This window comes from Camelus ferus, chromosome 23 (assembly GCF_009834535.1).
Source record: "Camelus ferus isolate YT-003-E chromosome 23, BCGSAC_Cfer_1.0, whole genome shotgun sequence".
Classification (NCBI taxonomy): Eukaryota; Metazoa; Chordata; class Mammalia; order Artiodactyla; family Camelidae; genus Camelus; species Camelus ferus.
Window position 1 is genome coordinate 18,164,585 of NC_045718.1, and position 17,754 is coordinate 18,182,338.

General features: G+C 51.2%; 1 protein-coding gene across 1 annotated transcript in view; it reads right to left on the reverse strand.

Annotated features, from left to right (window-relative positions):
• The window catches only part of PLXNA2 (plexin A2), a 203,253-nt gene that overhangs the window by 162,936 nt on the left and 22,563 nt on the right, over window positions 1-17,754 (reverse strand). The window contains 2 exon segments of the mRNA XM_032467086.1: window positions 8,983-9,165; window positions 14,339-15,607. Of these exon segments, the coding sequence (XP_032322977.1) occupies window positions 8,983-9,165; window positions 14,339-15,526 (1,371 nt within the window). The 5' untranslated portion in view covers window positions 15,527-15,607.

Below are 17,754 nucleotides of genomic sequence, written 5' to 3' on the forward strand. Positions count from 1 at the left end.
AGGCAGAGCTCCACAGCCCTAAGACGTGGTGATCGGCTGGGGAGCATGCAAAGGGCAGAGAATGGCCCTGTTTTTAGCTAATTCTGCGAAGCTGCAAGAGTAGAACGGCCACTTCCCCCAGCCCCACCCGGAGGAGGGGTCAGTACATATTGTTTGGTGATACGGGACTCAGAAAGCTCCCACTGATGACTAATGTAACTGGATGCCAGGGTCCAGCAGGATTAGATTAGTTCGGCTCAGCTGGTCTCGTCTCCTAAGTAACTTTTCCCATGACTCAGGGCTGGGGGCAGGGGGCAGGATTCTCTTCCTCCTTCTGACCTTGCTAACATGTCGCTAAAAAGGAGGCTGATCCGACAGCTCCACTCCCTTGGGGAGCCAGAGAAGAAGTGGGCTCTGGAGGAAGCCTCAAAGATGTTGGTAATAATAATAGAAAGCACTTTTGTTGCCAAGCACCATAGTAAGTACTTTTCATACATGAATTCACTTAGTCCTTACAACTATGCAAAGTGTTTATTACTACCCCCTTGACAGAAGAAAAAAAAAAACCGAGGCTCACAAATTAAGTAAACAAAGTAGTGATGTTTAAATGCGTATCAGCTCAAGCTCAGCACCCTGCTTTACATAAATTATTTCATTATGTTCTATTTTTTTCCATGAGCACTTTTTATCTTCTCGTTTCTTTTTTTCTAAGGGAGGTACTGGGGATTGAACCTAGGACCTCGTGCATGCTAAGCATGCGGTCTGCCCCTGGGCTACACCCACCCCCGAGTACTTATTACCTCCTAAACACACTGCATATTGTGCTTTCTTATTTTCTTATCTGTCTTCCCACATTAAGATATAATCTTCATTAGAGTGGGCAATTCTGACAGTTTTGTCCCCTACTGTATACCCAGCAAATGGTGCGTAGTAGGTATTCAAAAATTTTGGATCAGTAATGAATTATCTCACTGAATCCTCATTACAATCTCATGAGGCAGGCATTATAACGGTCCTCATTTTACACACGAGGAAATGGAAGCTCAGAGGTCACATGGCTAATAGGGTGGAGCCAGGATGGCATCCATTCGCTCATATGCTCTGTTATGCAAATCAGTTCCTACCTGGAGGCCAGAGGACAGGACCAGCTGGTCTCTGGAGATCCTGCCCAAGCCTGAGATATATGACCATGCTCTGTATCCACAAGCAGGCAAGGCTCAACGGCCCAACAGGATATGGGTCTATGCAGATTGTGTTTTCCTGAAGATGAGAGCTCTGTCGACATTAGCACCTTGGCCTCTTGAAAATTCTGCCTGGCCTATCTGGGTCACCTGGATTCTGTGAGCTTGAATCATGACCCCTGCGCTTCACCTGCCCTGTGATAAAGCCTGGAGCTCCGAAGGGCTCGCTCCTGGCCTGTGAAGCAGCCTGCCAAGCGCACAGCCTGATGCTTTTACAGGACTGTCTGAGATCGAAGCACATAAGTAGCCACACGAACGGTGCAAAAGAAATAAATGGATCTTTAGTTTCTCCCCTTCAGAATGGCTCTGGGAGATCAAGGCCTCCTCCCTGGGGGTCAGCTGGGGCTCTGGTAGAAACCTACACCCCCTCTCTACACCTGTCACGGTCAAGCAGGGGGATGTGGTGGCTGGGGGGGGAGGGCGGGGGGGTTCTGTAAATGTGCCTCCTTCCCTGTGCCAGCCAAATGCTGTCTTTCCCAGCTTCCAGAAGACCAGTTCTTGGGACCCAAGAGGCCTATAAAACAACAAAACAAACAGCGAGTTTGGCGGCAGGAGCCTGGGCAGGGAGCCAAACTCATTACTAGGGATGTGGTGGTGAGCTCCGAGCCACCACCCCACCTCCTCCTCGCAGGCTCTGGGGCAGGGGGACAGGGCGTCTGCTCCCCACTCCCCCAGCCCCCAGTGCTGCCTAGATGCCTCCGGGAGTCAGAGCATCGGATCGACAGTCACCGTCCCAGGAAAGCTGCTAAGTCTCCTAGAATTAGACCCACAGCCCTGGCTGTTTACTCGATCCAGGGTTCCCACTGAGAGACGAGTGAATCATTTCCACTCCGAGGAATGAGTGGCCATTGTTCGGTAGGGTTGGCACAGAGAGAGAGGCATGTTTCTCAGCCTTTCATCCAACTTGGCTTTCTGTCCGCCAGGACAACTCCACCCCATGAGGGAGCCAAGTAACAGGTTAGGGACTTCTGTGTGTGTCTTGGGAGCAAGTACAAATGCCAATGCCAGTTTTGCCAGCAGAGGGGCCGTATAATCTTGGGCAAGATATTTAATTTAACATCTCTGTGGCTCAGTTTTCCACGTCGGTAAAATGGAGTGGAGATGCAGGGGCCACCACCATACTTAGCTGAAGTATTTGTGGAGGATGGAAAGGACCATGGAGAGGTGTCTGGTAAGTAATCAGTGTTATCAAGTAACTGAGCTTATTAATAACCTCAGGGCCTGGGAGAGTTAACACTCTGGTGCTCCTGACGGATGCTGTCCAGCGCCTGAGCTGCTACTGCGAGAAGCTTCCAGTTTTCCTGGCTTGGCTGAGTAAATCGTGTGTGAGCTTACAGAGAAGAATAGGAGCAGGGCGGACGGCAGGGTTTCCTGTGGGCTGCGGACCAGAGACCTTGCCTTGGTATGTCCCAGAGGGAAAGGCAGAAAGAATTTTCCTCAGGAATTTCACAGGCATTTCAGTGACTGCCGTTAGCTAATGGGAAAGAAAGTGATGCCCAAATTGGCCATGGGCCTCCCCAGACTTTGAAAAGGCAAAGACTCTGTGGATTTGCAAAAATGTCTGGGAGCGCTATAAACAGAGGATGGGCTGGTGTGGCGGGAGAGTGGTTACCTGGGCCTTGGTACCTGCCTCCCTGCTGGAGGCAAAGCTACATCTGATGCAGGCGAGGCGGATGTGATCTTCTGGGGTTCTGCAGGCAACAGTGTCAGTGAGGGTCCCTTCTTCCCCCAGGTTGACGTTTCTGAGAGCACCACCCCACCCTCTTTCAAAGGCGCTTAACCGGAAAACAAATTCTTCCCCGTCACAGCAGTTATCTTGTTCCCTAGACTCCTCATCCTAGCACCACCCCCATCCCCCACACCTCCTCAGACTTATCCAATGAGTCCTAACTTCCTTCCTTTGCAAACTAGGAGTCACTCTTGGTGTCTGGTTCTATTCCAATCCAGTGTGCAAATAGGTGTCTGGCCTGGAGTAGGTACCCAATACATTTGAGATGAATTTAATGAACACCTAATGTGCAAGAGATGTTGACTCTGGCAGTGGGGATGGGTGACATAGCATGGAAAAGAGGGTCCCTGTCCTCCAGGACTTGTGACTCTCAAGAGAAGTGGACATGTGAGCAGCTACTCCCACATCAGATGCTGTCAGAGCAAAACCGTGGGGGGTCTGATGAAGGTGCTACTCACTCAGGATGCTCAAGGGGACAGGATGAAGGGTGTGTGGCCAGGCTCTGAGTGAGCAGCAGGTGAGGTTTTTAGGGGAGGTGGGGATAGAAGCAGAGAGCCAGCACCTCCCGTTGCTGTGAGGCCCCAGGGCCGAGGGGATGGAGGAGGCCTGCAGGGAGGGGAAGTCAGGGCTGAGGCAGTGGTTTTAGCAGCTGCAAATGGAGGCAAGGAAACATACGGACTTTTCCCTGATCCCGGGAGTGTCCTGCCTCCCCATCCAGGTGTCTTCTGAGGCCATCTCAGCTCGGCCCCTTCCCTTCTATGTTCCACAACCTGCCTCCTGGACCCCTCCCTTCAACCTGGGAAGCTGTATTAAATGAGTTTGCAATCCCTGTCACCACGACTCTCCCTCGTCTGCTTTAGCTCCCGGCATCTCTTACCTGGACTCCCGCTGCCTGCTTTAGGCCGGAGGGATGTGGTCACAGCCCACAGTGCCCAGTCCCAGAATGCCCTGCTTTTCCCTCCCCTACCTCTTGCCCCAGGCCTGCCTGCCCTCTTCGTCTGGGCCATACCTTGTCCTGTCTGAGCCAAGCACCTCCTCGTTGACCCTGAGGGGCTTTCTGCTACATTCAGAAGGCAAGCACCAACCCAGCCGTGACTTCCCAGCCCACACCCAGGGCTCCTTGGCCTCCCTGCCTTGCTCCTTTCCTCTGCCACAGCCTGCCCTCCCATATCTGCCACTCACACCAAAGGCGTCAGACAAACAATGGCGGCATCACTGCCAAGGTCATGTGCTCCTTGCAGGAGCCCCTCCACGGCTTCCTGACCTGTGACCACTGCATCTCTGCTTAAATATTTCCACTGACTGGGAACTCATTCCCTCCTGAGTCAACGCTTTCCATCATGGGACAGTTTGGCTGCAAGAAACTTCTTCCTTCTGTTAAGACAAAAGCTATTACCCTGGAACTCCTACCTGCTGGCCATCATCTGCCCTCTGGGGCCACATCGAATAAGTCTAATTTATCTTCCACAGCTTAATGGCCAAGCATGCCGATTGTGAAACCTGACGATCAAGGTGCAATCCTGGCTCTGCCACTTGCTTGCTGTGTGGCCTTGGACACATCTCCGCTCTTCCTGGCCTCTATTTCCTCATAAGTAAAGTGGAGGTGATACAAGTGCCCACCCCATCCACTTACATAAATGTTAGATGAGTCAACAGATATAAAGCTCCTAGAATAACATTTGGCACGTAGTAAGTGCTCAGCAAATTGTATTATCTGAAAAAAAGATGTTTGGTCTTCTCCTTGACTCTTCTTCTCTTGAGTCAACATCCTTTTAAAAATATTCTCCGTAGAGCGTAAGCCCCACAGCCTTTCAGCCCCGGCCGATCTCACGCTTTGGTTGGCTTAAGCCCTCTATCAATGTTACCTCCAGTGTAAAGTGGAGTCACCACTTCTCGTGATCTGGAGACGGTTCTTCTGTTAGTGTGGTGAAGACCAGTTAACTTTGCTACTGCTGGACCGCACAACTGGCTCACGCTGAAAACCCCGAGGCCCTTTCTCACTTGATCCTCTTAGGGCTTGAAGCCTCGTGGCCTTCTGCCTCTTGGCTTTCATTTGGCCGAATCCTCCAAGCCCCTCTGTGCACTCCAGGCCTTCCTTGCGCAGGCCTTGCATCTTCTCAATATGGTCCCCAAGGTCTAAAAGGGCCTTCTCAAGTGATGTATATATACAACGAAATACTACTCAGCCATAAAAAAGAATGATGTAATGCCATTGGCAGCAACATGGATGGACCTAGAGATCATCATACTAAGTGAAGTAAGTCAGAAAGAAAAAGACAGATATCATATGATATCACTTATACGTGGAATTTCAAAAATGATATAAATGAACTTACCTATGAAAGAGAAACAGACTCACAGACATAGAAAACAAACTTAGGGTTACCAGAGGGGAAAGATAAGTAGAGGAGGGATAAATTAAGAGTTTGGGATTAGCAGACACAACCTACTATATGTAAAATAGATAAACAACAAGATTCTAATGTATAGCACAGGGAACTATATTCAACAACTTGTAATAACCTATAAAGAGAAGAACATGAAAAATAATATATATATATATATATGTATGATGGAATCACTATGCTATACACCAGAAACTAACACAACATTGTAAATCAACTATACTTCAGTTAAAAAAAAAATAGAAGGTCTTTCTCTCCCACTCTCAATTCATCACCATCTATCTCCATCAGTCTCAAAGCAAATCCTGGTAAGCTTCCTCCTCCATAAAGCCCTCCAGGCTGATCACACCGCTGCAGCTGTTTTTTCTGGAATCATTCCATCCCTGTGGCCAATCTTGGCCTGTCTTCTTATCACCTCTGATGCACCAACCCTGAGCCCCTGCAAGTATTACGCATCTTGGTTTTGAGATTTTGTCCTTATTCTGCCTGTTCTTTCGGCATGTTTGAGGCTCAGAAGGCGGTGGCCTCATCTGCCCTGTTCTCAACGCGTCTAGTAGAGAACAGCATATGAGCAAGCGTGTGACCCAGCACCTAACGGCACCTCATGGTCACGCCTCTTCTAGGGAGTCTCCGCTTCCTCTGCACTTCCCTCTCCAGGGACATCCTGTTCCTCTGGGCTGCACTGGCTGAAGGCTGGGCAGTCTGATAGACCCCTGGTCAGGCAGGGGAGAAGTGAGCAGTTCTGACGCACCCTGCTTTCCTCCCTTCTCCAAACTCTTGACTGTTTTTTTTTTCTCTCTCTCTTTATTTTCCTTCCTGTGTTGAAAGAGCTATGGGGCCTGGACCATGGTAACATTTCCTGGGGACATTCCATAAATTCCTCCTGGGCTGTTTCCCTGGATAAATGGGAGGCCGGTGGGAGTTCGGCGTCAGTATCAGGTGCCTCAAAGGCGTGTGGGTGGAAAGGAAGGGTGAGTTGCACAGAGGAGAAGGAGGGGTATTATGAGCTCACAGGAACAGCCAAGAACAGCTAAGTGAAGAGTGAGAAGGAGCAGCCAATTTGCGGGTTGGAACAAGCTGTGGGCAGCCACGCCCCCCGCCTTGCCCTTGAACCCACTGACTCGCCTTCATAGCGACTTGTCTGCTAGCAGAGAGGGGCGGTGCGGTTCAGACCGGGCTAGGAGAGCTTGGCTACCCTGAGTGTGTGGCTTGGAAAGATGCCCTGAGCAGCCCCTCGTGTGTGTGCACAAAATGCACAGAGATGTGGAAAGGTCAGCACAGGGCCCTCTGAACTTGGACGGGTAGTTCTTCCCCTATTCAGTCCTCATCTATCCATTCCAAAAACTTCCATTTGCTAACTCAGGTCCAGGGCTGAGGAGAGCGAAGGCGCTAGCCCCTGGCTGAACCCTGTAGCACGCCGGGACCCGAAGATTGTTCTCAGCCTACACTTCCGGGTTCACTGGAGGCTTCTTTAAGTAAAAAAAAGGTGCCAAGTTGGGTGTCAGGGCAAGAAGCAACTTGTCTTCATCTCTAAGCTTGGACAAGTCACTTTTCTTCTTGGGGCCTCAGTTTTCCTGCCAAATAACACGCGTATTGGGCCAGACAATCTTGAAGTTTCCTTAGAGATTGGTTCTATTTTTCAAGACAGTTTTGGGGCTTATCCCAGATGGGGCCACTTGGCGAAAGGATTAGGCAGGAAGAAAGAAATAAATATGAAGAAAGCATGACCCCCTGCCTTTAATAGAACTTTCAAGAGAATGAAGGAGACAGGGTCACTGGAATGATCCAGAACATTGACCGAAAGTGCATGATGGATAAGGAAGGTACTGAGCACAGCCTCACTGTGGCTGCTGCTGGCCTGAGAAAACCTTCGTGCAATCTAGAAAAAGGTGGTCTCTCTGGGCAGATGAATTAGAAGGGGGACCCCTCGAGGGGGGGATGTTTATACTCTAGGGTACAGGGCTTAATAAGGAGACTTCAGGCTGGATTTCAACTCCCACAAGCCCCTTGGCCCAAAGTTCCTGGGCAAGTCACAAACTACCCAGCTGTGTAGATAACCCTACAGGGAAGTAGCCAGCCTCGGGTGTCCAAGTTTGAACCCTGTCCTGGTAGAATATGCCACTTTTTTAAAAAATTGAAGTAGAGTTGATTTACAATGCTGTGTCAGTTGCAGGTGTACAGTAAATTGATTCGGATATATACATACATACATATATATATATATACACACACATATATATATATACCCTCTTTTTCAGATTCTTTTCCAGAAAGTATGACTTTTCAATTTTAGTGGAATCTTAGAAGGCATCTCCTTCCCTCCCCACTTTTGGGAAAGCAAATGCAGGGACCACCCTCATTCTCACTCTCCTGTACCTAAAACCAAGCCAAGGTCCACTGTCCCAGCCGAGTAGAGGGCACAGGACAGGGATAGATAGGAACCTCTCCAGAGAGCAAGGAAAGGGTTAAAGGGCTTTGGTATCATGAGAGAGAAGAGGTCTGGAAGGTTCAGCACCTCCACATCAACCCAGACCAGTTTTTCTCACCTCTCCTGGCAGTAACTCAGAACAAGCAGAACAGAGGAAATTCTTCCTCAGGCTCCCTCCCTGCTGCCCTCCCTCCACATCCCCAAACAACATGTCTCCCCGAGGCTCTAAATGGATTAGAAGGAAAGAGCGACAGGGGTGATGTCAACATCAAAGGGTGAGACGTGGTGCGGTCTTGCCTATGCCTTGATCCTCAGGTGGTGGGTCTAGGGAAAGGTGGCAGGAGGGTAAGCTTGGGGAAAAGGATTAGCAGGGACCGGAAAGAATGTGGCTTCTGTAATCCCACATAATGAACCAGATTGTGCTCCGTCTCTACACCCTAAGCCCTTGACAAGCAGGTACAAGCCGCTGGCTTCAGCCCGCCACACAAGAGGCTTCCCGCCCTGACAGCCCCAGATGGCCTGTGCCCTGCAGCTGGCCGAGGTGCCCAGGATGGGCGCAGGATAAGACGTCTGCTTCCTCCTGGCAGCTCAGGTCTTGGGGATGGGGTGGGGGAGGGGCGGGGAAGAGCCTGTGATGGCAGGAAGAGGAAAGACAGGAGGATGACCGGATGACCTCTTACCGAGGCACCGTCTCCCATCAGAGAGCTGCATCACCATTGGCTGAGAACATGCCACCACCATTTGTCCTCAGAACTGGGACCCATAATCTGCTTCAAGCAGCTGCTCTGGATTCAACAAAAGCTTTTGATCAGTATAATCAACTTTATAGGCTAAGGGGAGGGCATTGGGATGTGGGTGACTCATAATATAGATAACCAAAAAAATCCATTCTCCTTGATTTGGAGATAGTGATTTTTTTTTTTCCTCCTTTAGGCAGATGCACCTTCCTGGTTTCTTGGAGTTTGGACCATATTGAAATATGTTTGTGTTCCCTAGACACTCATTGACGAATGGTGAGAGGAAGCAGCTAGAAGATAAGCCACAAAATTAACCCCTACCTACCCTGCCCATTCTAACTACCCCCACCCCAAGAAAACTGAGTTGCCTCGAGTTAAATCTCCATCAACAGCTACCTTCCAGAAGGGGCTCTCAGCCCAGATGCTGAACATCACAGGGGCGTCTGGGCTCACAGACTCTTACCTTTTTCAGCTTGCCACTCTTTGTCCCCACAAACACCACACTGTAGCCGTTGTAAACATAGGAGGCCACTGAGGTCATGCGGTCCCGGCTGGTGGTGTACAGGGTCAGGCCCTCCACTGGAGTTGAGCCTCCAAGTGGCTGGTTGATGTCCAGTCCACAGAAGTTGTCATCGATGGGGACCGGCTGGAGAGAAGGGGAAGGAACTGAGGTGAGTAGCGGTGGAGGCAGGGCAGAGTTGTTCCACACTAGCCCGCCCTCAATGGCCAACTCTGGGACAGCAGGCTTCGGAGACGTACAGGCCTGGGGGTCAGGGGCGTAATACACACTGCCCACAAAGGCATCTCACAACTGACCCATGAACCCCACACCGGGTCCTGTGAAACCAGAGAGAGGAACCAGCAGTTTCTACTCCATCACCTGCAGTCACCCACTCACTTTTCTGCCAAGAGAACCAGTGGCAACTTGCAAAGCTGATTGCCTGAACTCATTCTCTGGTCATTTTAATGTCCCCATGGACCAGCCATTCTGCGGGGCTCTTTGTATTGAGACCGTGGAGATTCAGTACAGAGGCAACATCGCAGGATTCCTACCAGCCTGGAGGGGGTTTCTTGTTTGTTTCTCATTCTGCAATGTCTGCCTTTGGGTGTAAGGAATTTTAAGTTATTGCATTATTCACCACATCCTTTACTGGGGATAGACTGAAAAGGGCTACCATAATCTTGAACAGTGCCTTATACTTTGGAAAAGTCACTTAATCTACATAAATCTCAGTTTCTTCATTTGTCATACTACCTGCCCACCTTTGCGAGGGAACCACTGGGGAGAGGACATAAAGCAACCAGGAGGGATTCATTAAGTTATGCACGGACTTTCACCACTGTCCGTTAGAGTCTTCCATGATGTTTGGGTAGATTCTGGGTGGGACGGCTGTCCTGTCTCCCACCTTTTGCAGGCAGTGGTGGTGTGCTTGTATAAAGAGTATCCATCAGGAAAGACTGGGGCAGCGGGGAAGATCATTTTGAGCAGGTGCAAAAATAGCTGGACAGAAAGAATTCTAGCCTCTGTTCTCCCTCTCTGTGGCTATGTGAACTTGGACCAGTAGCATACTCTTTTGGGGCTGTTAAATTGATTATTTTTAAGATCTCATTCAGTTTAAAATAAAAAAAAGACTGCATGCTTCCTGAGGGCAGGGGCTGCCAAGGGGGTTGCAGTCTCTGCACACTGTCTAGCCTGAGGCTGGGCCAAGATGGATCCTTTGAAACACCATTGTTGATTGCACAACATGGAAACCTGCGGGCCAAGGTTACAGACCCCAGGCTAGACGGAGCCCTGAGCCCTTGGCAACTGTTCCTTCTGGGTCTGGAAAAGCATCCCCTAGGAAGAAGGAAATGACTGTCGTGGGAATCACAGAAAGAATTAGGGAGAGCCCTGCAGTCTGTCCCCTCAGTCCCTTCCTCTCAACCGCAACAGGGAAGAGCAGGCTGACGCATCGCTCCCTGACAGCCTCGTTTCCTTGGAAGAACTGTCCTAGAAACTACATGTGATTTTTTTTTTTTTTTTGGTAAACCAGGGACTTCCCTTTCCATCCCTTTTTTAGATCCAAAGGGAATAGAGACTCGTATCTTGTGATGCCTTGGCGGTTTGCAGAGAACTGCTGCTCCTGCAGCCGAATGGAGGTGCTACCCTTGTGTTCATGTGTGTATGTGGGTGGGTGCATATTCTTTAGGAAAGGAAACTAGCTTTTATGTTAAGCATGACTTTGAACTCTGGATTATATGGAGTTCCACACAGTAGAAAGGATATGCTTCTCAGGAAGGGAGTGAAGCAATGGTATGCTAGAGCCAGCTCATGAGGGATGCAGGATATCCATCTTTGCATTCAGTGACATTACACTGGTGGCTTGAAATCATCCATGGTGGGAGTATTTACAGCGAGAAAACTGGCAAATGCTTCTAATCAAGGTCTCCCCACCTCCATCCTTCCCTACTGCTACCATTGCCTGCGTTAGTCATTTGTCTAATACCAGCATATTCCTGGAGCCAGTGATGGAAATTTCAGCCGTCCTAGAAATGTCAGTGAGAAATCAGCTACTAATTTTTAAATTTTCTACTTCTCTTTCTCATCCCTACACGGTAGGCACAAGTGCCCTGATAAGTCTCAGGAAATCTAGGTTGTAATCCTGTCTCTACCACTGGCCAGCCACGTGACCTTGACATAGCACACAGGCTCTTTGAATGTTTTCATCTACAAAGGGAAAGATGGGACCAGGTAACCGTCAAGCATCCTTCCGGCTCTGAAAGGCCTAGGTTTCAGAGCTTCAGTCTCTTTCCCACTGTCTCCAGGGACTGGTAAGGTTGCAGAGTCTGGGCACAGGTCTAACCCAAGCCAAATTCTGAGAAATGGCAGCAGAAGCCAAAAACTTGCTGGTGATTTTGAATTTCTCTCTCTCCCTCCTGACTCTAGAATTGCCGGACTGTAAGGGAAATGGTTTGCTCTGAGCCTAAGCCCCTGGGATTGGCCAGCCTTTCTTTCTCTCTTCTTTAAATTGTCAGCTATTCCCAAACATCTGCTGCCCCTTTACTTTTGCTCCAAAAGGGAGAGCCCAGAGTGCGGCCTCTCCTTAGAAGCAGCACGGCTAAATGGAAAGCGCTTGGACTAAGAAGTCATATCGGCTGAACTGAGCTCAAATCCCTGCTTTGGCATTTATGGTTGTGCGGATTTAAGTGATTTACTTAGTTTTCATGAGTCTTTGTTTTTCCATCTGTCAAATGGATAATCCTCGCTTTATAGGGTCATACTGAGGATCAAGTGAGATAACCCTCGAATTGGCCAGCACAGCCTTTGGGACAGAGCTGCTGCTCAAAGAGTGAGTCCTGGTCCTCATTCCTTTTCTGGGAACGGAGCTCAAATCTTTATCTGAGAGTTCCATGTGAGTCCAGAGATGATGTTAAAATTAAGCCCTGGGATCTCAGCTTCTTTCAGGCATTCTTAACCCCCTCTAAGGCCACCAAAAGGTCTCTGCATCCCCTGGTCTGGGAGTCCTTGGATTATAGAGATTTTAAGGGGCCCTACCTGTTGTGACCCCCTCACTCCCACACCTGCTATCAAGGCTGCACCAGAAGAACGTGATGATCAAGGGTGGGGGTGATGAGTTAGGGGCTGTTCTCTCCAAGGTCCTGATCCCACCTGCTGTCACCTCTCCCCCACTGCCTTCGCTGCCCTTTTGTTACTAGCCTGGGCTTGTCCCTCTGCAAGCCACTGGAGCCACAGAAGGGTGTCGGCTTCCTCTTCCCTCTGGCTCAGAAGCAGGCAGGAATCAGCAGTTTCCTCCTGACAAGGCCCCCTCTGGGCAGTGGGAACCAGGCCTGACTCTCCAAAGGGATTAACCCTTTCATTTCCTCTCCACTTCTCCCTACTGGTTGGGGCCATTGCCATGCTGTAAAGAACTTTAGAGAATAACTAGTTCAGCCTCCTCATTTTACAAAAGGAAAATTAGAGCAAATAACTGGTTCTTTAATTAATTAATATGGATAATTATGGCTGTCATGTTTTAAATGCTTATTATGTTCCAGGTATTGTGTGAAGTATTTTATATACTTTTTTCTCTTTGATCCTCATAATAACCATAAATAGAGACTACTTATTTCTATTTGAAGAATGAAAAAAAAATTACAGCTCAGATCAGCTATATAACTTGCTCAAAGCCACACAGTTTTAAGTGGTAGGACTGATTTTTAAATACAAATCTGTTGGAATTCAAAGCTCATGGCCTTAACAACTGTCCTATTGTACCAAGCAAATGACAGCAGGAACAGGAGCACAGCCTAGGTATGATTTGTTTTCTTGCCTTAAGAAGTGGTTTTGGGTCCTAAAAGCAGATACCCTCCACTTAGGATGCTCAGAAGGCAGCTGTATGGATCGCTCGCTTGGTCTCAGATGGTTCCCCAGACTGCAGATCCAGTGCCCTCAACACTTTGCACAGAACTCTCTCTTAGCCCTTGTCACGATCCATAACAGTTAGCTAATAATGGTAAATCTGGCAGGTTAATCTTGTTGCATATTCTCTCATCTGATCATCCCACAACACAGGCATTACAATCCCCATTTCACAGATGATAATGGAGAGATGTTGTTATTTCCGAAGCCCGGAAGCAGCACAGATGGAATCTGAGCTCTGAATCCCAAACTCTTGGGCATTACATTATACTGTCGGCTGTTTTTATCTCTTACTCTCTCCCATTAGATTAGGAGATATCTGAGAGTACTGATTATGTCTTTTTATATTTGCATCCTCAGTGCCCAGTACAGTGCTGGGCACTCAGGGGATCTCCAATACCCTCTTGTGAAGTGGATGGATGAATGGTGGGATGAATGGATGGATGGAGGGTTGTGTAGATGGATGGATGATGGACAGAGAGATGGATGGCTGGGTGAATGTGTGGATCACGGTGACCACTTACATGGCAGCATCCTGACCCTCTGACAAGACAGCACTCACCACTGACTTTCTTGTCTCTGCCATGCTCAAGTCTGGATCCCGAGTTCCCTTTCCTCCCCTCTCTCCCTCTGCCCAGACTCCTGATTCTTCTTCCTCAGGTTTCAATCTGTCAGTCGGGCTCGACTCCCTTCCCTCTCCTCCAACTTACATATCCACCTGCCTACTTTACTCCCTCACTTGGCTTCACAGTGGCCTAAGGAACTCTACACGCACAGGATCTGGTCGCTGCTACCTCTGACCAGCCTCATCCCCAGCTGCTCTTTCTCCCACACGCCCTGATCCATCCGCAGTGGCCTCCTTGCTCTTCCTCACACACTCCAGGCATGTCCTGAATTCTCTGCACATGCTGCCCCCTCCCTCTCCCTGGAATGCTTTCCCTAGATACCCATGTGGCTTACTTTCCTCAGCCTTTGCTCAAATGCCACTTTCTCAAAGGATCAGCCCTCTTGGGGACGGCCTCTTCGGCTCCCGGGCTTTATTTTTCCCTCCCGCAGTTGCCACCCCTTGAGAGACTACACGTTTTGTGTGTTCATTTGTCTTCCCTCACTAAGGAAAGCTCCATGAGGGCAGGTAGCTCTGTTGTCAGTTTCACCGCTGAGGCTGGAAGTGCATACTATAGTGGCTGGTGGGGAGGAGGAACTGGATTATTTATTTGGAATGACTCGTGGGTCAGCAAACATGCCTCATGTGTCTGGTATTATCAGACTCTGTGTTACTGGGGACCACCAGGTGACAGGAGCCTGAACACCGCTCATTTCAGGCGGTGGTGGTCTGGGGGCAGGGTGGGCGATGGGGCACCGGCAGGAAGACCAGCGGCTGGATGCCGCATCCGGGATGGACCAGGTGAGGCCTCCTTACCGCCTTGGTGCACTGCACGTCCTTCCCCAGCAGCCAGTTGAGTTCCAGGTTGCCCTCCCCCTGGTAGCAGGACTGCAGGCGCTCCTTGATCTGCAGGTTGATGGCCCGGATGGGGAAGGCACAGAGGGCAGAGTCATCGGGCGGGTGATGATACTGCTTCTGCCCTTTGGAGAAGATGGCGAAGAGCACGTCATCCTGGCTGCTGATGTTGAAGGCCTGGGCCAGGGAGTCCCCGGGTTTGGCCAGGTAAGCGGCCTGCAGGAGGCGGTATTCCACCCCCGCCCGAGTGCAGCCGAAGGGCAGGGACACGTAGGAGTGGAACTTGGGGTCGTCCTTGCAGAGCCGCACGATGCGAGACGTGTAGAACAGGTCGCCGGCGGAGTTGATGGCCACGCCCTCCGGGGTCTCGGGCTGAACCGTGAGGAAGTAGACGAAGCCCCCGCTGGCGAAGCCGTAGATGTAGAAGATGTCAAAGTGGGCGACCAGGGCCAGGGTGTCGGACGGGATCTTGATGAGGGAGGAGACGAAGTCGCTGTGGAGCTCGTAGTCGAGCATCGCGGAGGACTCGGGGTCGCGGGGCAGCTTGCGGCTGGACAGGGTCGGGAAGTAGTCCTGCTTGCCGTCCACGGCCGTGCCGATGAAGAGCTTGCCGTCCTCGCCCTCGGAGCGCACGATCACGCCGTACATCGTCCCCGTCTTGTTGACGCTGGACAGGTAGTGCTCCTTCTTGTGGGACGGCTCCACCAGGATGAAGAGGTCGTCCAGCCGCAGCAGCTTGCAGACCCCCTGGTACAGGCTGCCGCAGGCCAGCAGCCGGTTCTCCGAGTAGTCGATGATCAGCAGCTTGTTGACGTTGTTGGTGAGCGTGAGCACCTCGCTGCAGGGCTGCACGATCAGCGGCGGGTAGCAGGACTTGTTGTCCTCCTCCGGCCCGGTCTTGTGAGCCACCTGGATGGTCAGGTTGCCGGTCAGCTTGTACACGCGGTTGATGGCCCCCACGTACACCGCCCCGGTCCCCCGGTGCACCGTCAGGTGGTTGAAGGTCCAGTCCCGGTTCTCGGAGTGGAAGGTGCTGAACTGGGGCATGCCGGCGGTGGGCGGGGCCAGCAGCACGCAGACCGCGGAGAGCAGGACCACTGGCCAGCCGTCCCCCTCTGCGGCCCGTGGCCAGGGCCTCCTCTGTTCCATTCTGAGCGGGGCGCGGACCAGGAGACAGAGCCTCTGAGCTCTCCTGGACTCCACTTTCCCGGGATGGGCCCTCACATGGTTCTGGAAAACACAAGGCAGAGTGGTGAGATGGAGAATCACTCCTGGGAGAAGTGCACAGGGTTGCTTGACCCAGGTCCCAGTCCTGTCTAGCTCTGAGCCTCTTCCTTCTGTACTTCGGTTTTTCTATTTTTAACAGACTTTTTCCCTCTTCGGGATGCTCAGGGAATCCTATTATCTATTTTGGTCTCCAGCCTTTATGCTGTAAAATACTTCTTTTTTTTTTCTTCTTTACAAAGCATCTCTATTTCTGTCCTCTGCAGACATGGTTTTTATCTGTCAGAGAGGTTAAAAGACAGTTCACCCAGTCAGATGATGCGGGTGTGGGGACCAAAGCCAGTCTCCCCACCCAGTCGCTAGTGTCCTCTGCCTGTCCAGGGGAGATCTCTCGTCTCCCCAGCTCTTCCAGTCAGCTGTTGGGTCTGATATTGCCAATGAAATTCCTTCTTACTTCAGACTTCCATCCCCTCGCACTGCTGGTTTCTTTACTCTTTCATGCTCTGCCCCCCACAGGGAAGGAGAAGAGCTGGTCATCGTGAATAAGTAACTGCCTCTCGCTGCCCCTCAGCCTTGTCCTCTCTAGAAAGAATCATCTCTGACTGTTAGCCCTTCAAACGTGTTCAGAGAGTGGGATACGCTGTGACCAATAGGACTGGGATTGCCAGAGGTGCTATTCAGGAGCCTGAAGAGTCCCAGGGAGAAAGGGAGGACAACCCCCCCCCACCACCACCATTCTCTGGGACAGGAGGACATCAGCCAGAGCCTCCCCAGTAAGTGGGCTGCCAGGCCCCGGAGGAAATTGCTTCCACTTCTGTGTCTCTGCGGGTGGAGCTGGCTTCCTTGCTCACGGGGACCGGATAGGTGAGTTCAGCTCCAACCACTGGGCCAGAGTTCTGTGTTTGGGAGATGTGAGAGGAGTTGAGGGTCAGTCTCACAGCAGCCACTGATGGGGCCTTGTGACTGTTCCAGCCTCCCACGCACCAACCTCAGGCTGTCAGCCTGCAGTCCCGTGATGAGGACTTTGCTCCCTGCCTGCCCTCCCAACCCCGAGGCGCTAGAGGTTTTCCTCCTTATTCCAAGGAAGTTGCCCAGAGGGGCAAGGTGGGGGGCTCTTGAGAGAGCTTCTAGGGACTCCTGGGTAGGGTGTGCAGAGTGGAGCCTGTCCCATCACTCTGCCAGCCCTGCTCCTGACTTTTATGGCGAGGGAGGGACTGTGGTTGCAGGTAGCAGCAGCAGGGGGCAGCGAGCCCTCTAGCAGAGAAAGCTTTTCTCCAGCTGGACAGATAGTCCGGCATCCTTCTCAGACAAGTCCAGACAGAACTCTGGGCGGGTGAGGCAGCACGAATGGAAACACCCAAGCCAAGGATGCAGAATTTGCTCCAGTGGGGTTTAAGAGAGTCCCCGTCCCTGCACCCTCCCCGTCTGGCTTAACTGGGTTGGAATGAGAACAGATGCCACCTTGGGAATCCGCGTGGTTTTTGGCTCGATATCTTTAGAAACTCTCCCTTGTCCTCCTCAACTGTACATCCCACGCCTGACCCTGGTGCCAGAGGTAGATCCCACCTGACTGCTCTCCTCCAACCAGGCTCCACCGGGGTGTTCTGGGTGACTCATTGGGCCCCAGGCTTCCTTGGAAAGCGGAAGGCAACGGCGGCATGAGGCCCAGGCTGACCTCAGCGACTCTGACACAGCCCTTCCGGCCCCACGCGCTCACCGGCAAAGCCTCCTGACAGACAGGGCTTTCGGTTTGAAAATCAGAGGTTATTTTTAGCTATGTCCTGGGGCCGGTAGCAGGACGTGAATTCCTCAAGAGGAGCTGCGGAAAGGAAATAACAGAATCCTCACATTCTCCAGCTGGGGACAGGGAGCTGCAGGAGGCTGCGCTGTCTGTGCCCCTGTCCCTGGGCAGGAAGGCTCCTTTGCCGACAGGTGGAGGGAGGGCAGCCAGAGGATTATAGTCATCACCACCCTGCACTTGGGGTTTGGCCTTTTAGAAAGTGTTCTCTGAGCTCTGGCGTTGAGTTGGTGGGCGGCACACTCCAGCCTCCCCTGTAACGTACAGGCTCATGTATGCTTAGCCCCGGGGTGGAGGAAGGAGGTTCCAGTAGGTAGCAGAGAGTAACACCAAAGGACACGGTGTGAGGTTAAGG